Consider the following 22,516-nt stretch of genomic DNA (forward strand, 5'->3'; position numbering starts at 1 on the left):
CAGTGAAGCAGCTATGTTCTTCAGTGGTAGAGAACTAGGCTTGGAAGTCAAGAGACCCTAATTTATATAAGATGAAAAAAGTGTCACACAACCTCAAAGAAAAGAAAATGTCCAAGAGGAGAAATATCAACAATATCAAATGCTATAGAGAAGTTAGGGCAAAGGAGGGTCATTAAAAGGCCATTAAAGTTGTTGATATAAAGATCATTGGGGGGTGATTCATGCAATACCAATAGACTAGGGATGGAAAGTTCCATTCACATCCAGAGAGAGAACTATGGATATCAAATAAAGTATTTTCACCTTTTTTATGTTGTTTAGGGTTTTTTTTTCTTTATGTTTTCTTTTTTCCCTCTTTGCTCAGTTTGATGAATATGAAATATACTTAGAAGAATTGTATATGTTTAACCTATATCAAAATTCTTGCTGTCTTGGGGAGGGGGAAGAGAGGGAGAAAATTTTAGAACACCAAGTTTTGCAAAGGTGAATGTTAAAAACTATCTTTGATTGTATTTGGAAAAATAAAATCCTATTAAGAAGAAGAAGGAAAAAAATCATTGGGCACTTGCCTCTAATTCCTGCTGCTGGTATTGTGTGACCATAGACAAGCCTATAAAATGTATTCCTAGGACAGAGACTGTCTGGTTCATCTCTGTTTCCTTCCACGGTGATGTTTACTATCTTTATGACCTTGGGCATATGTTCTTCATAAGCGGCAGTTCTCTCATCTGTAAAATGAGGAAATTGGACTAGATGGTTTCCAAACCTTAGCTCTGTGATCCCAAGATCCTGCTATACCCTTTACACCTTATTTGTTTTTCAGTCATGTCCACCTCTACATGACCCCTTTAGGGGTTCACTTGGCAAAGATCGTAGAGTGGTTTTCCATTTTCTTCTCCAGATCATTTTACAGATGAGGAAACTGAGGCAAATGGGGTTAAGTGACTCAGAGTCACACAGGTAGTTAGGTGTCTGAGGCCAGATTTGGTTCCTGATTCCAGACCAGTGCTTTATCCATTGCACTACCCCGCTGCCCTCATCATACCACTTTAGACCTAGTGGGAACCTAATAAATATAAAGTAAATGAAATTGAGTAGGATTCCTTCCAAATCTGAATGTATGAATGCAGAAGTGCCAACTTGTATAGTACAAATTATAAATGCTGCAGATTCAGAGGAAAAGAAGGTTGGGGTGAGTTGGAAGCTTTTCCAAAGGAAAGGATTTTGGTTTAGACTTGAAGGATGAGTGCTGAAGACAGGAGAGGGCATTTTAGACAAAGGGACAACTTGAAGGAGATTGAGAACAGGTGGGGCAAAAAGAAGTGAGATAGAGTTAATAGTTTTGGAGTTTGGTTAGCAGCAAATGCCTGGGAGGTATAGAACAATACTGAGACTTTTCTTCTTGTCAGACAACCTGATATGTGCAAAGGGGAGAAAACTAGAGGGACTTGCCATCGCTAGGGGGAGGTTTCTTCTTGGCTGCCTGGGTTCCACCTGGTATAAGAACAAAGCATTTGGATAAGCAGGACTGTTTAAAATTCCCTGCTTTTTTTAAGTGACTCTGCCTGCTGCTTAGCTAGAAATCTCTCTGAGTCACTCACAGAGGCACTGTAGTACAGTGCCAAGAAAATGGCTTTGAGGCAGAAGACCTGAGTTTGAGTCTTAGCTCTCAGCCTTGGGTGAGTTCTCTATTTCCCCCTCTGAAAACGAGGGAGTTTGACTAGCTTCCTCTGAGGTCCCTTCCAGTCCCAGATCTATGATGCTATGATCCTATGACTGACCTCTTTTATCATACCATGATCTGGAGGCAAAATGTCTGGAGAATGCAATGTCCCAGACAGAGAGTCCTTACCCGCTCTGCTCCTTCCCCCACTGGAGCCTTCCATCAAAGAAAGGCACAGCCTCTCCTGCCTGCCAAAGGAGTTCCTGCTGGGTGATGACTGAGTCCTCCACCAGCCTCCCCTACCCAGGGCCAGAGCGACTGCAGGCACTTACTAATAAAAAGCCACATACAACAATGCTGTATCCCCTGCCAAAGAACATCATTAATAACATCATAATGAGACAGGGCAGGGTGAAGGAATGGAGAGGAAGGTGGTAATGGTCACTTGGATTCGTGTTGGACTTTCCTTCTGGGTTTACAGAAGTAAGGGGAGAAGACTGGGGGAAGATGGGAGGGACAAAAAGTCATCCTATCCAATGTGAATGACAGGAAAGCAAAGGACCCGCTTCTTCACCACCTCCCAACCCTCAGTTCTGCTCCAGGAGGTTGTGTCTGTGGCACTATTGAGAAAAAAAGACAGACAGAGAGACAGAGAAGGGGAGGGAAGAGAGAGAATAAACACAAATAAACACATATACATACACACTCACACATTGCTCAGCAACCATGCACTCATTTTAATATTATCCTGGGTACAACAGAGAGCTAGAAGGAAAGTCTTCAGCTCCTAAATGAATCTCAGTAGATGTCCTGGAGCCAAATATCTTGAGGGTTTTTTTTTCCTCTAATTATCCACTGTTTAGCATTATTTCATTTACTTCCCCATCCCTTAAACATAGAGTCATGAATTGAGACTGACTCACAGCTATAGAATGTTAGCTGGAAGGCAACTGAGAGAACACCCAACCTTACCCCCCCCTTTTACAGATGGGGAAACTGAGATTATAGGATCATAGACTTAGAGTTAGAAGGAACCTTGGAGGTCATAAAATCCAACATCCTCTTTTTTTAAGAATTGAAACCCAAAGAAAGATCAATAACATGCTCAACATCACACAGATATTAATAGTAGAACTTTAGTCCCAACCTACACACACATGTATTTCTGCTTTGTCATTGTTAGGTCTGTTTTCAATCCCATCCGACCCTGCATGCACACCATTTAAGGGATTCTGGCAAAATTATTGAAGTAGTTTCCTTCTCTAGCTTATTTTACAGATAAGTCAACTGAAGCAAACAGAGTAAAGTGACTTCCCACGGTCACATAGGTAGGAAGTGGCTGAGGCCAGATTTGAATCAAGAAGATAAGTGTTCCTGATTCCAGGGAGGGCACTATATCCAATTTGTCACCTAGCTGTCCTCAAATTATAGAGACAACCAAGAACAAGACTGATAGTTCCTGACTTCCGAGTGTTTAGTCTCTTGTTGTACATTGCATCCCTCTCAGTGATCAATTAACAAAAAAAAGTTCTTGTGCACTACCAAAAATGGTCTCTACTTTTGATGTATCTTCATCCAAAGAGCCTCAAGTATTTCACCAAAATGTTATTCTTCAGTCCATACAACTACAGAGGCAGAGATTTTGAATGATTTTACCAAAAACCCAAAGTCTAATTAGAACTGGCAAGTAGAATCTGAATCCAGAAATCCCAGAGCCAGAGTCATATTCTCTTCCAGTGATAAGAGGGAAGGTAAGAAAGGAAAAATCTTCCATATTTTTGAAAGATCTCTGGAGTTAACAGCCAATGGGGTTTACAAAATAAGGGGACACCCCTCTTGGGGTACCCACCATACATACCATAGCATCTTATTCAAAGAGTAGCCTTTGTCACCAGACCTAGTACCCATATGTTTTCATGCAAAAATATCTTTATTTGAAAAACATCACACCCACTGAAGTTACAAAGGAAAATAAACATCTAAGTAACTATTAAAAATTCTTATCTCCAACCTAACTTTTAGCAAACAATATTTAGCTAATCCTTTGTGTCACCCACAGGCTGCTTTAGGCACTTTTCACAGCCTTCTTTTAGCCCCATATTATTGGCAGTTATTCTTTGGGGTACGTGTACTAATTACCTTCCCTGTCATTCTTTAAACTTTAACTCTGTTCAATTGTTCCTATTCTTATATACCAACTAAACTAAAAGGACATCACTGCTTCTTGCTCCTGCATTTTAACCTGCATCTCTTTCCTCTGAAACATAGTGCTTACATCTCAAAACCCAGCCCCCACTTGAGTTTTCATAAAGAGGACCTTGCTCTTTCCCAGATTTTTAACCATCAAGCAAAGCATAACATGATTTAAACAAAGCGTGTGCAGATTTTATCAGAGCTGTCATACCCAGAATTCTGGGCACCAGATTGATAAGCCTGGATTCCAGTCTCCTGACACTTCCAGTCTCCTGGAGGCCCCCCTCTCCACCCCTCAACACTACAAATGTGAGAGTGGTGGATGACCATACTGATGTGTCTGGAACGGAAATCTGCTAGAACTTGAAGGATAATATGGTTGCTCCCAAAAGCAACAAAAAAATAGAAAAAAGAAAAAAAAAAGGATTAAGGCATTCTTGAAGATAATCATTTGCTCTGAGAAACTAAATGGGGTGGTCAACTAGTAGAGCAGAATACTCTTTTTTTTCTCCCTGGATAGATAAACTAGATGGCCTTATAGATTTGATCCCTGGAGGGAGGGAATCTTCGCTAACAATTATCAGAAAATTCTGGGAAAATGGCTTATTTCACCTTCTCTCCACCTTCCCTACCTAATTGTTTGTTTTTTTTTCTAATGAGAATTATGCTTTGTTGTTGAAAAGTAATTGCCACCCCCAAAGCCAGACTCAAGATGCCTAGAAGAGCCCACCTCTGTCTAAATAGTATAATCACTTACAGAAAAGAAGATGTGTTTGGTAGTAGAATGAGTACTGGGCTATGAGTCCAGAGACCTAGTTTCTTAGGCCTAATTCTGCCACTAACTAGCTAAGTGGCTTCCAGGCAACAGACGATTCCTCTGGGCCACAGTTTCCTCCTCTGTAACATGAGAGGCAGAGAAACGATCATGGATGGGATCATAGATTCGGAGCTGGAAAGGAGCTTAGGCCATTTTACCAGTAAGGTCCCTGAGGTCCAGAGAGAATAAACAGATAACATGGACAGAAGGATGATTGGAACCCATGGTCTCTGACTCGAAATCCAGCCCCATTCTTGCACCATGTTCCCTCTCTTATGACTTGTCAAGTGTCCCTGCTGAGTCTCAGACAAGTGCGTTGGAAGTGTCTCCTGGCCGCTGGCTCATCAGCCCCAGGGAGCCTGCCCCAAAAGAGGAAAGAACTCTTTTGCAACAAAGACTGGGTATTAGATGACGGGGCCTGTCAGATTCTGGCATGCGGCTTGGCCTGTTAGGAAATAAAGTAGACTCTTTGTCTGCTTTCCAGCACCCGTCACTGCTCTCTTTCCACTGGTTTGCTCAATATGAGGGAACTGGCTCCAGGGGCAAGTGGGAGGGGGGAGCTCTCCCTCCTCCTCCAGACCCCCCCACCTCTCTAGCTCCCCATCTCTCTCAGCTAGACCACCATAAGCCGGCCACCCCTGTGACACTGGCCTGCAGGCCCCAGTGCTATCTGCCCATCTCTGATGGAAAGACGGTGACTTGTGGGGAAGGATCCGGTTTGTTTCCTTCTTGGGTAAGGCTCCAACTCCCTCTTATCTACTTTCCTGCCAGGCTAAGGGACTCCTCAGATTCCACACACACACACACACACACACACACTCACACTCCTTGTAATTCTTTGCTTTCTATATGACTATTCATCTACAGTCAGTCAACAGATGTGTCTATAATAAGTGTGTTGTGAAGATCAAATGAGATTGTAAATGGAGAGCCCTAAGTAAATGTCAAGGAGAAGCTTGGGCCTCCATGGAGTCAGTAAGACGGGGTGCATGGCCTGCTCCGATGAATATTTGCTGTGTGACCATGAGTGATTCATTTAGCTACCCAGAGGCAACTTTTTTAAGTCTCTTTAAGTTAGAGACGGAATCTGTAAGGGGGGGGGGGGGGTTGACTCTGATTCTCAGAACCAGATGAAAATGTAATTGGGAAATATTTAACCAAATAAGTAAAAATAAATACAATAGAATACAGATACTATTCCTATGTGGTATTCTAATTCTAATTCCCCAGCCTTACTATACACAGTTTTAGTGGCTCCATTTTTTACTGGAGTTTGATATCCCTGTTGGAGACCCGGGTCTGGGCCACACTAAATGTTGGCTGCGTTATTATTAGGAATTGGCCACCTCCTGCGTGCGAGGGCTCTTTGCTGTGAACGGTTAGACGAGAAGTTTGTAAGTCCAGTTGGAGAGACAAGCCGTAGATGCTGACCCGAATGTGATGGAGCCCCAGGATGCCGTAGGGATTGGAGAATCCTTTAGGATTGTCACAAGTTGGCATCGGCCTTGAAGATGCACAGAATGTAGACAGTAGGTTTGCCCGGCGCTCTTTGCACTGTGCATTTATAGAGTGCCGTGCCAACGAGGGCCCAAGTTCACATTTTAAGTGATGGCTTAATGATCATTCTTCCTATTTTTAGGTGGTTTTTCCGTTGACAAAGCACTTTTACATTCATTTTCTCCTTGTTGTCTTACAATAACTGTCATAGACAGGATGAGGATGATAATGTTATATTAACTCATTTTTATGTGTGCTGAAATGTTTGCCAAACGTCCCATTTTCTCCTCACAATAACCCTGGGAGAAGGGGCTATTACGATCCCCATTTAGCGGAGAGGGAAAGCCAGGTAAGCTGTGGTCAGGGGACTCACAGATACTCTCTGAGGCAGGATTCGAACTCGGGCTCCCTGACTCCAGGTACAGGACTCTGTCCCCTCTGCCACCTACATTCCTCATTTATCCCCATCTCACAGATGAGAAAGTCAGGGAGAGGTGGCCCGGGTCTTCCGCCCCTGCAGTAGGCCTTTACTGCCCCAAGTCTGAAGCAAGCCAGGTCCCGCCCCCCAGCCTCGGGCGGGAGGTGCGGGGCAGCCTGCCTCGGATGCTGGGGATGGGTCTCCTTGACCTCTCCGAGTCCCCTTCCAGCCTCCAGAGCCCACGATGTTACGGTCAGGTTGCTATGGGGACCAAAACTTTGAATTTCCTGGCTCCGGGGCTGTGAAAATCACAACCCGAACCTTGCATGGATGTGGGTTTCTCGATTAATTTCCTGTTTGATTGTTTGCTTTAGAGGGCGGAAAATGCCGGTGCAGGAGCTCGCTCCCTGAGCTGTGACTCTTATCACACCCCCGCTTCTGGCAGGTTCAAGCCCGGGCCTTGGGTGGGTGGCCGGGAGGGGGCCGCTTACTGGCAGATGAGCGGCTCCCGGGTGCCCGGCCCCCAGCTCCGGGAGTGCGCGCTCACCCAGGCCCGGGAAAGGCCGGCTCAGTGGGATCCGGCAGCCCGGCCCAGACAGGCGCTGGCCCGGAGCCAGCCCGCAGTCCTCCCCGGGACTGGGGAAACTGATCTGTCCCCCGGGAGGGGAGCTGGGGGAGGGGCGCCCAAGTGACTGACAAGGGCGAATGCCCGGGGGAGGTCGAGTCTGGCAGTCCCTGGGGGAGCAACCCTACAAATTAACTGGTCTCCATGTGTTTTTCTTCTGGCGGCGGTCCCGCAGGGGCCTCTGTGCGCTCCAAAGGAGGCTTTCTCCCCAGTTACAGTAACAGCGGCTCCGCAGGCTTCCCCTGGGGGGCCGGCGCAGTTACGGCCCTCCCGCGGGCAGGGCCAGAGGGGCGGCGGTGCGCTCCCTTACCGGAGCTGAACTTACCACCCATTATCTCATCCCACCCTCCTAATTCTCCGGTAACTTGGGAGTGTAGTCGCCACTTATAAGGGGAAATAATGGACGCCGGTTCCGGTCAGCCCGGGGGTCACTTTCCCCCCCACACCCAGGAAGAGCGCCCAAAATTTCCGGCTGGGGGGATGTTATCCCATTTTACAGCTGAGGGAACTGAGAATCCAAGGGTTTGCTAAGGCCGAAGTGCTGCTGTCCGCGGGTCTTCTAGTTCCAGACCTATCCCCACACCTGCGAGAGTCCGTCCGCGAGGGCCTGGAGCGCCACAAAAGCTCTCGGAGAGAAAAGTGTGTATCTGTTCTCCCGCGCTGGCAGGGCCCCCAGCTCAGAAGAGGTGCTTCATAAACGCGTGATGGACTCGTTGAAAGTGCTGGACTTGGTCTTTTGACCCCTAGTATCCAGGGAAATCACTTTACCCTTCTAAGCCTCAGTTTCCCCAACTGTAAAATGACATAACGTTTGCAATAAAAACTACTAAGGTTGATATGGAAAAAGTTCTTTACAAAACCTTAAAATGCTACAGAAACAAATTATTATCATTTATCATAATCATGAATGGCCATGAGATCTTCAAGTAACACTGAGGGGGGGGGGGAGGAAAGAATATGAATTTCTATGGCATCTACTGTGTGCTGAGACCTTAGAAATGGTCTTTTCTGATCTTCACAGAAATTCTGGGAGGAAGGCACTGTAAATCCCCAATTTACAGATGAGGAAATTGAGGCAAATGGAGGTCAAGTGACTTACTCAGGATCACAGAGCACTAACCATGTCTAAGGCTGGATTTGAATTCAGATCCTCCTGACACCCAAGCCCAGCAGGTTATTTACTGTACCACCTTAGCTTCTTCCTAATGCCAGAACTCACATAGTCCAGCTACCTCATTTCCCAGGAATCTGAAACCTAGAGACAAGAAATCACTTGCTGAAGGTTTGCAGTTAGTCATAAGGGACAAAGGCCGTATTCTGCCCAGGGTCTTCTCATTCCAAACCCAGATGTCCTAGTTCATTGTATTGCAGGCAGGCCGCACTGACCTGCAGCTTGTCCCTTACGGGCTCAGCTCTCTCTTTAGTTTCATTTTCATAGAATTTAGTAAGCATGAGGAGATCCAAAAAGTGACATCCCGATTCTCTTGCCCAGATGTGTTCTGTACTGAGCTGGGAATTCATTTTCTGCCTCTGTAATCCTCAATGGAGGAACACATTAGCCCATCCCAAAGTTTCTAGTCATCAATATAAACATTTGGAATTTTAGAGGCAGAAGGGCCTTTAAACATCATCTCTTCCAACATCCTCATCTAACAAGTGAGGAAAAGGAATCACAAAAGGAGATGTGACTTTGCCAGGGTTATATAGCAAGTTAATGGAAAACCCCAGGATTTGTGAATCAGGGCTCTATTCCTTCTATCAGCCTACCTTGGGTTTGCAGGCTCAGCATTCGAGATGCTTATTCCCTCCTGAATTTTTTCTCCATCATTAAGATTTGGTGCTGCCAAGTAAGTGATAGTACCTCATTTAGGTGGCTTACAGACTTGTATTTTGTTCTGAAATGGAGATCCAACAAGAAATTGTTTTTAAATTCTCATCATCGCCCAAAAGACTTCATTAAGCACACAATTGCTTATGTCACTGTGTGGAGCCTGTGTATAGACCATCCCCATTCCCAAGGAGATTAAAATGGAAAACCATTTACCCAGATGTGCATAAACACATAAATGATGTACAGACAGCAGAAAAAAAGCATTCACCAGGACAAAGGTAGACAGTAGATTTAATCCATGTTTAATATAAGTATAATTTAGGGGAGCTGGGAATTAGAGATAACTACATAATTAGGGAGGAGATTGGTGCAAGAAGTTGGAAGACTAGGGACATTCATGACCTAAGCAAGGCCATGGAAACCATCAGCTTTCATCTTTTTTCATATTTTTCTCAATTTCATTATTTTCATATTTTTTTCAATCCCAAAAAGTTAAGTGAGGGAGGTGGGATCTGAGAAGCAAACATTGTAGACAGCTGCTGTGTACCAGGAGTGGCACAAAACTCAGTAATGTTTGTTGACTAACTTTAAAGAAGATCACAATTGGTTCAACCTGCTGAATACCAGTTCTACCCATGAAGAAGGCAAGCATTGCCAAGGCAAGCATTTATTTTACTATGTATGTGCCACACATGGGAAAAAGAAAATCTATGTGTGATGGTGTCCTGGCTCCTTAAAATCTTTTGGAAGCTGATTGACTGGAAGATTCAGTATGTGGTAAAATCACAGTTTCCAAAGGCTGACAAGAAAAGAGGATAGTTCTTCATCCTATAGATTGACTAGATTCTAGGACAGTATTAAGATATGTCTTTAACTCTAATAGCTTTTGTCTTAGTATAACAAATTCATTACATAAATTTGACTAAAACTTCTTCTGTAGAGTTTAATGGTATTAAAATGATAAAAAGGAAAAAAATTCCTCCCCCTTAATTAAAAAAAAAAAAAAAAAAAAAAAAAAAAAGGAAGAAGAATAAGAAGGAAGTTGGGCCAAGTTGTAAAATATACATACTGGATACACATTAGGAGTGAAATAAGAGCTGGGACTTCAGACCAGAAGTAAGAATGGTCTAAACTGGAAGAAATTAAAAGTCTCTCCTGGGGAATAGGGAGTAAGCAATAAAAAGATAATAGGAAAGGTCTAGTGACAGTTAAAGACTTATGGGACTATGAAAATAATCTGAGATAGCCAGTAGGTAAAAGAGAAAGATATAAGATGATAGAACCTAATGTTTCTGTAAACAGAGCTTATGGCAGCTAACTAATGAGAAAGGGATTGAATTTATATTTAAAGGTTTGCTTTGCCTTTAACCCTTTCTGTAACTGATGTGTTTGCTTATATATGAGGAGTAAGTGCTAATTAATGGAAAATAAAATGTTCACAGAAAGTAGAAGGCTACTGTCCCATTCAAGTAAAAATTAAAAACAAAATTTTATTTTAAAAGCATAAACAAGTAAATTATTCTTTTTATCTCTGTTACTCTCGGCTAACCTTACATGAAGAAAGCCTAACTAGTGGACTTATGCTTACCCAAGCTACTGTTCCCATGATGACAAAACTCTAGACACATGCACAATCCCCTAGGGTAGTTAATGTGCTTCCTAGGGCTATGCATAATTTCTATAAGCCAGTGCTTATGTTTATTTCTGGAAAAGTCCCACCAGATCACCACAGACAAACTGCTGACTAGATCCAAGCCTGAGGAATATCGCTTAACTAAATGAAAGCAATGTGTTATGCTGAACTGAAAAGCCTGTGTTCTGCATGTTAATTTTATCCTGATAGGCTGTGTGACCTGAGGCATATCACCTGCATATCACCTAATCTCAATGTGCTACAATTTCTTCAACTCCTTCTCCAATAGTGATAATAACACCTCTGTCCTTTCTCTATCCCCAAAAGGGTGGTATGAGGATAAATGAGATGGTACTTGCAAAGTGTGGCCCACTGACGTGACACATTTAATTATAAAGATATATCTTTGTAGAGATATATTTAATAACAATAATAACATGTTGCATTTGTGTCACACTTTGTACTTTTCAAAGCTGTTTCTCAGCCATGATCTCATTTGATCCTCCCAATAGTTCTGGGAGGTAAGAAGGATAAGCTTTATTATATTAATTTTATAAATGAGGAAACAAACCCAGAGAACTGCCCAAGTCATAAAGCAAGACAGTGTTGGAGCTGGAATTAAGAGTCCAGTCTTCTCACTCGGAGGCTGCTCATGGCCCTTTGGCCCCATGGGGAATCTGGGTATGGCTTCTCTTTATACAGGTATGGAAAAGATGATGTCTATTATATCAGAAAGCCTAATCTCGTTTCCACTCTTGAGTGTCCATAGCCAACTTTCAGTTTAATAAATTCTCTCTTTAAGTGCTGTAACTTCCAAAAGCATTCCAAAATGCTTTTGGAAGTACCCCTGTCTATTCTAATAGTCCCCCTTTGATGGAACCCAGTGAGCCTGAACCCCATTTTTCCTTTTTTCCAAGCCACCATTATCAGCATCAGTTATTGGGGCATCCTATGGAGGCCGCTCTGTGAAACACAATTATAGTAAGCAGAAATACAAGAATCACTTCCACAGGGAGCCTTCCCGTTTGTTGATGGTGGTGGTGTTCAGTGGACTCTGGGATTTTCTTGGCAGAGATACAAGAGTAGTTTGCCATTTCCTTCACCAGCTCATTTTACAGATGAGGAAACTGAGGCAAGCAGGATTAAGTGGCTTGTCAAGGGTTACAAAGTGTCTGAGACCTCATTTGAACTCAGGTCTTTCTGACCCCAGGCCTGGTATTCTCCATTTAGCTGCCCTAAACTTTCCTTAACCCCTCTTAATTCTAGTGCTTTCCCTCATTATTGACTATTCTATAGATAGCTTGCTTTGTGTCTATTTACTTGCATATTGTCTCCCCTATCAGAGAAGATGTGGAGGTAGTGCAGGGCCTGGAATCAAGAAGACACAGCTTCCTGAGTTCAAATATGGCCTCAGACACTGACTAGCTGTTTGACTCTGGGCAAGTCACTTAAGCCTGTTTGCCTCAGTTTCCTCATCTGTAAAATGAGCTGAAGAAGGAAACATCAGCAAACCACTCTAATATCTTTGCCAAGAAAACTCCAAATGGGGTCTTGAAGAGTCAGATACAACTGAAAAAAAAAAAAAAAACGCAGCTTTATCTTCTCTTTAAGAGCATTCCACAGCTCTCTGCTACTTATTGAATAAAGCATTATCTATTTAACTTGTTATTAAAGGCCCCACTAACTTATTTTTCTAGTCTCTTTCACATAGAGGGAGTCAAGAGAGGAGTTCCAGACCCGACTCTAGTGTTTGGTGAGCTTGTGACATTCACATTTAGCTTAATCTCTCTAGTTAACAAATGTCCAAGAAGAGGGAGCTTCCAAGATCCCTCCCAGTTCTACATCTGTGACCCTGTGATTATACTGTTTCCTCTTTAGACATTGCATTCCTGCCAAGCTGGGCTTTTCCCCAGTCATTCTCTGCTTCCTCTTGTCATGGACTCTAGACTCCTTGTCTTTGCTTATGGTATCCTTATGCTTAGTACAGATTCCCCTGCTATGCCATATATTGTAAGTCTTCTTTTTGAGGGCCCACTTCCAGGAGCCTTCTCAAGTCTCTCTAGTTAAAGAATCATCCCTCCATTCCTGAATCTTGACCTCTCCTATAAGGCTTGATCATATTCTAACTTATATTCAAATTATTAATAGATGTGTCTTTCCCTTTGTATGAGATTGTATTCTCCTGGAAATCCAGGTCTTTATTTCCCTAGTATGGGGCCTTGTATATAGTATGTAGCAAGGAATTAATAAATGTTTGCTCATTTGAAATCTCTATTAGAATGTATGTTGCATATATTATTTTTAATTTATACTTTAACATATTTAACATGTATTGGTCAACCTGCCATCAGGGGGATGGGGGTGGGGGGAAGGAGGGGAAAAATTGGAACAAAAGGTTTGGCAATTGTCAGTGCTGTAAAATTACCCGTGCATATATCTGGTAAATAAAAAGCTATAATTAAAAAAAAAAAAAAAAAAGAATGTATGTTGCTCTCAACTCTTTTTGATCTCCTCCACTTTTCTTCTTTTCTCTTATTTTATTTTTCCTTATCTTATTATTGTTGCTTCTCCCATACTTTTTGACATAATGGGGTTAAAAATAGCCTTCCATATATGTTATCAGCCAACTAGAACTCTCCATTCCTTCTGTAAAACAACTTGACCAGTGGTGAGGCTTCAGGTATCTCTGATGCTTCTCAGCGGTCTTCATTTGTTCCTCAGTGTTTAGGATCTGCTTCTTTCAACCCAAAGGACCTTTTTTTTTGGGGGGGGGTTGGTCTACTTAATCCTGTATGAATTTGGACAAAGCACTTCCCTCCCCTTGTGCCTCAGTTTCTTCAAATATAAGGACGTTGACCTTCAAGAGTCCTTGACATTCTGTGATTCTGATTCTGTGGAATTGGGGGGGGACGGTTTACCTTTGTTGTTGTTTTGAATTAGGGAAGGGTATGCTTGGGAGAGGGAAGATGGTTCTTTTCTGTTCCAATGTCTCAGAGGGTCTAGATTATGGAGAAATATAGATTTTACAGCATCTGTATTAGCAATATTAGACTGCTTAAATTTTTCATGCCAAATATGTTCTTATATATTAAGACTAACATGTAAGTTTATTTGACAACCATTTCAGCTCAATATAGAGAGAATCTGAGTGATTCAGAAATAGAATGAGTTATATTAAAAGACATCAGATTCCTCTACCTGAGGGCTGAACATTAAGCTGAGATTAAATAAACTTCCTACAAAGTATCTTCTATATGCCAGGTATTGATTACTAGAAATTGAGTACTAGAAATTACTTATTTACAAGTAGTAAATAAGAGCCAACAATACATGCATCCAGACATGTAGACAAACATTTACTCTTTATGTGTGTGTGTATGCACATATCGAGGGAGAAAGAGATGAGATGAGATGGTTAAAATAAGGTGAACCTGTCCATCTCCTAAGCCAGCCCTCACCTTAGTAGCTTCCACCCAAGCTGTGGAGCTTAAACTTCCATGAGAGAATCTCACAGTCTGCCCCATAAAATGAAGTGGGCTTAAATGGGCCTCATCTCTCCAATCTTGCAGGCAGGTGAGCTTTGGGGCAAATATTGCCTTGTGACTGTCATGGGGATAAAATATAATCACTTTGGATTTTTGTTCTTGGCCATCTAACCACGGAAAGAAAGAGGGATTCCACTGCATCCCAGCTTACTCTTGAGGCAGGCTTTCCCCCGGTTGCTTTCCAGCCTCCAGAAGCCCTAAGTTTGGAGTGTCTTGGCCCCTAGTTCTCATCCCCAAGAGAGGATGTGATAGGCGTGCCCACAACTAGGCTCTAGGACAGACAATAGGACTGGAATGCACAAGCTTCCGAGCAAACATTTTAAGCCTAGTAGAATTGCCTTGGATTCCCATCCAAGAAACACATTTCACTTGGTTGTCATTGCCATTGCAGGTCATTGGTGGCTTACAAAAGCCCCTTTCTATTCCTAGGGGACTTTACAGTCAACTTATTCGTCCTAACCCCAGGGCAAAGTGCCATAATCCAGTAGGACCTCAGAGGACAATGGAAAAGGATGGGAGCTTTCACACATAAGGACTAGGTAGCTGTTTGCATAGTGTGGGAAAAAAATATTTCTTCTGCCAGCCTATGTTAGAGTCACTTGTCTTTTGAATTACTCATTTTTATTAAGTATTTCTTACCAGAAAGTCCCCAGGAAAGTATACCAGTAGAAAAGAGGTTCCCGTGATCATAGTCTCAGGGTTTATTGATCCGCTAAAGAAGAGAAGAGAACCCTGAAGAAATGGGACTTGGAATAAATAACAGGCTTCAGCAGTGGAGGAGAAGGTTAGAGCAAGCAAGGGAAGAGAGAAGAAAAAGAAAAGTTTAGCAAAGAACAGGTCCAAGGGATCCAGGCCCAGGTGGGATTCTGTAGTAAAATAGCCTGGGAATCTAGGAGAGGACAAGAGGGCATTTAGCACTTAGGTAAAAGGTATTAGAGGTCCCACAAGACAGCAAAAACTAACTTTGCCTACTATACAGTTTTGTCAGTGGCCAGTCCTGAATAAGAAAGTAAGCACCTAGTGTCATTAAATAATAGAAAAAAGACAGGATTCTGGTCTGGCCCTGCCCCTGGTGAAGGGGCATACCTAAGGGGCACAATTCTTCATCTGCAAAACATGGAGATTTGAGCCAGGATAACCTTTGTGTCATAAACCACTCTGGCAATCTGGTGAGATCTATCTGAAAATAAATGTTTTAAATTTAAAATAAGTAAAATTACAAACAAAATAAGTTATATTGAAATACAGTGATCAATATATTTCTTTTACAATCATGGGCTCCAAATTAAGATTCCTTAGAACAAATGAGTCTCTAAGCCTCTTCCAACTTTGATTTATGGGATTCTTCAACAAGTTAGGTCCCCATACCACTCCTGGATTCTACCTCTGTGAAACTGATGAGAGTAAGGAAAGAGGGAACCCCTTTTGGCTCTGTACAAGGATACATAGTTAAATGGAGTCTAGTGACGGCGCAGAGTCCCCTCTAAAGGAATTTACAGGCCCAAAAGCCTAGATTGATTTTAAAAAAAGGTTTATTCTAGGGTTTGGAAGTAAGGGTAAAGGTAGGAAAACATCAGAGCCAGGGTGACTCCGGTGGGCAGAAATCCTTGACATGACCAGTGTAAAGATGCCATGTTTGGGACCTCTGCAAAGTGTGGACTCCAAGGTTGCCCCTTTTATAGGGAGCTCTTAGTGATCTTGAAGGTGGGTGGAGTCCACACGCCAGGGTCAGCATTGAATAGAATTCAATGGGTCTTCAGATAAGGAAGAAACTGTTTGTGGGGGTTGGGAAACCTGAGCAGATAGTGGGGGGCTGGGAAAACCCAAGTTAGCTCAGATCCCGTGGGGGCCGGGGAAAGCCCGGATATCATTGGAATTCGAAAGGGTGCTTTTTGACCAGGATTTGTGAATCAAAGGTGCTGGCTTCTTCAGCCATGGGGCGGTGGGGTGGAAATCAGAAAGGAATCTTAAAGGGACCTCAACCCCCATCACAATGAGAGGTCTCTTCAAAGTTAAGGTTCTACAATCTCCATCTAGAAATTGTGGCCAATATCAGATTTAGAAAGAGGAATGCATCTTAAGTCTCCAGCTATCAAACACGGTCCATCTGTTGCCAGTATTACTTTTTTGTGGAGTGACAGTGAAAGGAAAAAAATTTTTCTTAATGAAACAAAAAAAGACCCAAACCAGTTTCCTTGAGAATCTTCTACAGGCTTTTGGCAAGAGTTCCTATCAAAAAATATGCCAAGTTTAACTAACCTTTTTTCAGACACTTTCAACGAATGATCAAGAGAAGGAGGTGCTTTGCGCAAGGGGACTCTGAAGAGCCTTTTAGGAGGTGAACCCCATGTGTGCCATTGGCTGATTCCTAGTGGGACCTCAGGATGAGCAGAGTCACTGTTAAATATGGCTCTTTCCACTGGGCCATAGATGTGCTAATGTAGTGTTATGGTGGATTGGGGGAAGGAAAACATTTGCAGTGATGTGTGGTCATTGGCCTTTCATTTTCAGCCTGCCTGTTTTAGGTCAGATGAAATAATTGCTGTGAAAGTGCTTTGAAAAATACATAAAGTGTTCTCTAAGGATACAAGAGTGTTGGTATGGGAAATCTGTGTAGATGAGATCAAGGAGAGACTAGGGCATCTATGACTTGCATATATTCACATACCTGGTCACAAATCTAAAAGTGTTTTGAACTCATTTAATCTCCTCTTGGGATCCTCATTAAGCCAGTTGTTCACGCCTATGATTTCACCATAAACTCTTGCCATTGTTATAAGCTAAAGTTATTAAAATTACATTTCAGATTTGTTCTAAGTCTACATCACTCTCATATTTAGGTTTCTAGAGTAGGAAAAAGGAGCCCAAGCTGTTCTGCCAATGATGCAAGATCACAAGAGGGATTCAGACTTGGAAGGAGCTGTAAAATCCCAAACCATTCCTTTTTGCAGATTTAGAAACTGAAGTTCAAAGATTCTTGCTTTAGGTCCCCCAGGTCGTAAGTGGCTAAGGCAGGATTTGAAGCCAGTCTTCTGATGTTCATTCCTGGGCTCATGTATCACTATCTTCATCTTTGTTTCTCTTCAGAAAGACTTGTTAGTCTAATTACATGTGTCTGAACAAAGAGGCCAAGAGTATGTAATACGTTTTCAAGGAGTCTGATCCCTATGTGGGGGGTCAGAGGTTTGAGGTCTTGTGTTAAGCAACCTCCCTCCTCCTCCTGTGATTATAGCTAATCATAGCTGTCACTTAAACAGGGAATTCTTGCTATGAAATCACAGAACTCCTCCTTAGGACCACAGTCCCATCAGATAAATCACTGGGTTTCTTTCATGCTCAATTCATCAAACATTTTTAAGCACCTACTATGGGTTAAGCACTGTGCTAATTGTTGGGAATAAAAAGACAAAATAAAAACAGACCTCAAAAAATTCCCTCAAGGAGTTTACAAAATCTATTTTGAGGGGGGAGGAAGAGGTAAACAGGGAAATCAATTCAAAGTTTGTTCCTTTTTCTTGGGGAGGAAGGGTGGAGTATGGACCCAAATCTTTTGATTCATTTGATGTATAGAAAAAGTAATGGGGGAAGCGGGAGGGGAAATAATGAACAACTGATCAGGAAAGGTATGATGTAGAAGATAGTCATTGAAGAAAACTAAGGATTATGATTCACTTCAAATTAACAGACATTTATTAAGTTATTACTGTATACCAAGCACTGAGCTGTGTTCTAAAGACAAGAAGCAATCCCTGTCCTGAAAGAACATTCTATCAAGGGAAAATGGCATGCACACATATCAATCAATTAAAAAGAAATAAGGTTAATTTTAAAATAAAATCAGAATAATATGAAGCAAATTCAGAAGCAAAAAGCACCAACAGCTGAAAATATCAGAAAAGACTTCGGGGACTATGTAGCACTGAAGCCAAATCTTTAAAAGGATTAGAATTTCCAAGAGACCCAGGTGAGGACCAATATCCATGGCAAGAACTCGTGAAAAGAAATGGATCCATATGGGGAACCTACCTAAGCCAGTTTGACAGGAAGTTTGTGAGACAGAATTATCTGAAATCAGCCTAGAAAGATAGGATGATACATTTAGACCTGGAAAGCACCTCGGAGACCATCTAGTTCAACCCTCTTTCATTTGACAGGTGAAGAAACTGAGGTCCACAGAGACTGAAATTTGCCAGTAGTCACAGAGGTATTAAGCATAAAAATCAGAATTTTAAATAACATATGAAAGAATTTATATCTTACTCTGGTGGTAATAGGAAAATGCTGAGTGGGGTAGTGACCCAGTCATAGCAACTGTGCTTTAAAAGAATGACTATTACTTTGGCAGCTATGTGAAGGATTGATGGGAGAGTAAAAAAGCTGGAAGCAAAGAGACCAATTAAAAAGCTATTGTCTCAACAAAAAGTAATGAGGGTCCATACCAGGGTGCTGGTGTGAACAGAGAGAGGAGGACAGCTTATATCTCTGTTGTGGAGGTAAAATAGACAAGAGTTGGCAGCTGATTGGACATGTGGGAGTAAAAGAGCAGAAAGCACCAGGAATGACTTTAGATTTCAAACTTGAGTGACTGAAATAATGAGTTAGGAATGAGTGTGTAAGGTACATTCTGTTTTGAGCAAGCTGAGTTTGAGATGTCCGTGGGCTTCTTAGTGAAGAGGTACAGCAGGCATTTGGAGATGTGGGGCTGGAACTCAAGAAAAAACTGAGGGCTGGATTTGGGAGAGTTCTACTTAGAGATGGTAATGGAACTCATTGGAACCAGCACCATCACTGGCAGTGAAGAGAAATGAGAAAAGAAGGCTCCAGATAGAATTATGGGGGTCCCCCCATATGCAGAAGTGGGACATAAATAATTTCACAAAGAAGACTAAGGAGTGATCAGAGATCTAGGAGGATATGAAAGAAACACAGAAAGAGAAAAAGGATGGGGGGAGACAGAGAGAAGAAGAAAGAAAGGAGAGAAAAAGAAAAAGGGAGATAGACAGAGGCAAAGAAAAGAGAAAAACAGAGAGACAAAGAGGAGAAAAATAGGAGAGAGACAGAGAAGAGAGATAGAAAAAGAAGGCACAAAGAGAAGCAGAGGGAAAGAATCGGAGAAAGAGAGAGACAAGCAGAGAGAGGAGAAATAGGGAGACAGAGAGAGAGAGAGAGAGAGAGAGAGAGAGAGAGAGAGAGAGAGAGAGAGAGAGAGAGAGAGAGGGAGGGAGGGAGGGAGGAAAACAGAGAGACAGACATAGAGAGAGAGAGTGAGAGAGAAAGACAGAGAGAGAGAGAGAGGAGACATTGACACACAGGGACAGAGGAGAGAGAATGGAGAGAGAGAAGAGAAAAACAAGAAGAGAGGAGAGGCAAAAAGACAGGAGACAGAGGAAGAAAGGAGGAGAAAGAAAGATAGGGAGAGAGAGTGAAAGAGAGAGACAGAGGGACAGAAATAGACAGGACAGGGAGAATCGTTGAGGGTAACAGGATTAAGTAAAACTAATTTTTTTTTATTTGGTAGAGCACATTTTTAATAGGTTATACAAAAGGTAAAACATTGAGTCTGGGAGTCAAATGAGTCCTCATATACTTATTGCCTCAGTTTTCTCACCTGTCAAAGTGAGAGGTTTGGACTTGGTGGTTCTGAAGGTCCCTTTCAACTCTAAATCTGCAATCCTGTCATAAACTGCTATGCCCACTCCTTCTGTCACTTTGTCCCTTGGGCCTTAAGAATATAGCAGATTTGGAAAAGATCCAGAGCAAGAATCATAGTTCTAAACCTAAAAAGAACCTTAGAGGTCATCAAGTTCATACCTTCCATTTATTTGTTGAGAAGACTGAAGCCCAGAAAAGCCTAAGTGTCCATCCCCTGTCACCGACTCTTCTTGACTTGAAGTCCAGCAATCTTTCTAGCATGTTATGCTAACTCTTTTCATAAACTTATCAAATCTCTGGGCTAAAAGTTATAGAATGAAAGACATCGTCTTTCACAAACTTTTTGGTTTTGCCTGTTTTGCAGTATTCTGATATTTCTGAAATAATAGGAATGCTGTCTTATGCTTGTTTGAATTTCCTTATGTTGCTTTTAAGAAAAGGAAGGGGAGCTAGGGATATGAATGCAAAAAATCTACCATGTAGTTGGAAAGCTTCCTGATTTACTAATATTCAATCTGGGATTGTAGAATGAACCAAATTAATCTTGATCCAGAAGACTTAACTGGGCAAATTCTAAATTGGGGCAGAAGACACGTATTCACTGGTAGAACCCTAAAAAGAGCTGATTGCTATAGCATGAGGATTATAGCCAAAGACAATCATTGGATAGACTGGGCTAGGGGCTTGTAGAAGGTTTTAATGCTATCTATTCAGTGCATTTATGGACATTTCCAATGAATTTCTGGTGTATTATTTATGGATCTCCAACTACAACCTCTCCTCCTCCTACCTCTCCCCCTCTTACACTAGCCCTATTTCTTCACCCTCATTTCAGTAGCTCCTTGACCTCTCGCTATTGTCCCAGTTTATCCCCCCACATATATTTATTTCCATGTTGTCACCCCCTTTAGATTGTAAGACGTTTGAGGCCAGGAACTGTCTTTTGCCCCTTTTGTATCTTTAAAGCTTAGACACATAGTAGGTTTTTAATATTTATAAATTGATTGGTTAATTATCCTGCGGGGGACTTTCCTTCTTGGACTTCATATAACACTTGATTTTACAACTTTCTTATGAATGTTTAGGGTAGCTAGATGGCACAATGTGTAGAACACGACTTAGAGTCAGAAAGTTCAAATCCAGCTTCAGACATTTACCGGCTCTTGGGCAATTCACGTAACCCTATTTGCCTCTGTTTCTTCATCTGTAAATGGGCTGGAGAAGAAAATGGCAGGCCAGTATCTTTGGCAAGAAAATCCCAAAGCAGGTCATGTCCAACACTCCATAACTGAACAACAAAACATAAATGCTTAATATAATACTGTTTGTGTGTTATCCCCTTCCTCCTTGACTGTACACCTTATCTAGATTTTGTATCTCTCCAGCTAGCATCCTTAATAAATGTTTGGTGAATGAATCAATATGAATGAATGATAAAAAGTACCTCTAAACTCTTTTCCATCATAAATTGTTTTTCCAAATGCCATTCTCCTCCAGAGAAAGTCCTATGGAGACTGAATATGAATTGAAGCATACTATTTTTACTTTTTCTTATTGTTGTTTGCTTTTATTTTCTCATGTTTTTTCCCTTTTGTTCTGGTTTTTCTTTCACAACATGATTAATGTGGAAATATGTTTAAAATGACTATACATGTATAACCTATACCAAATTGTTTACTATCTTGTGGATGGGGGAGATAAGAAAGGGAGGGAGGAAAAAATGTAATTCAAAATCTTACAGAAATTAATATTGGAAACTATTCTTTCTGTGCAATTGGAAAAATAAAATATCATTGACATTTTTTTAAAATGTTTTTGGCAGTGGAAGTTCTTAAATATATGCTTTTATTAATGTAGAGTATTCCTTTTTCCAAAGTTAAATGACATCTTAGTCTTCTGCATCCTAGTAGTTACCTGGAGTTACCTGGAGCCTTAAGGGATGAAATTATTTGCCAAGAGACAAATGCCCTTGGGCAAACATTAGCCTAGGCTTCCAGATTCAGGGGCTAGTCTAACATTATTCAACCTCTTCCCTTTAGAAATAAACCCAAGGAAATGTACTGTTGTGCTCTGAGGCACAGGATATACAGATATAAAAAGAGAAGTTGAGAGCAGTTCTGTTCCAGAAACCTCTGAATACCCTACAGTGGAGTGCTCAAACCTGATGCCAGGCTAAGTCATTCTTCTATGGCAATAAACAGCAGAAGGTGGTAAAAATAAAATAAAATCAAAATATTTGAACTCAGTGAGCCAAGCAAGCTCAGGGTGAGGGAGAACTAGCATTTGGTGCCCAAATGGTGTTTCTATGATCAGAGAAAATTAAAAATTAGTGAAAGGTGAAAGCCCAAATAACAAAATAAAGGGCCCCTGATTCAGCTTCCTCAGAAACTAACCAAGGTCATTGATTCTTTGAGCCTGGCACTGGATGCTTATCATCAGTCTCTTGGAGTTTCCAGGGGAAGACCAGGATTGTGCCTGGTTATTATCCACCATATGAGTGCAGAAGGATGTGGAAGTGGACTTTGCTGATTGGTACCTTCTGTTTCACTCCCTCCACAGTTGTTGCAATCTCAGGATGTGAAGGAAGATGCGGTCCTTTGCTGTTCCATGGAGGTAGGTGCCTATCATTCCATCAAAAAGTA

General features: G+C 41.8%; 1 protein-coding gene across 10 annotated transcripts in view; it reads left to right on the forward strand.

Annotated features, from left to right (window-relative positions):
• The window catches only part of CTIF (cap binding complex dependent translation initiation factor), a 486,242-nt gene that overhangs the window by 454,926 nt on the left and 8,800 nt on the right, over nucleotides 1-22,516 (forward strand). For all 10 annotated transcript variants that reach the window (XM_074279342.1, XM_074279337.1, XM_074279344.1 and 7 more), the window contains one exon: nucleotides 22,434-22,487. In XM_074279342.1, the coding sequence (XP_074135443.1) occupies nucleotides 22,434-22,487 (54 nt within the window). The remainder of the gene's footprint in view (nucleotides 1-22,433; nucleotides 22,488-22,516) is intronic.

The sequence above is a fragment of the Sminthopsis crassicaudata genome, chromosome 1 (genome assembly GCF_048593235.1).
Source record: "Sminthopsis crassicaudata isolate SCR6 chromosome 1, ASM4859323v1, whole genome shotgun sequence".
NCBI classification, from domain to species: domain Eukaryota; kingdom Metazoa; phylum Chordata; class Mammalia; order Dasyuromorphia; family Dasyuridae; genus Sminthopsis; species Sminthopsis crassicaudata.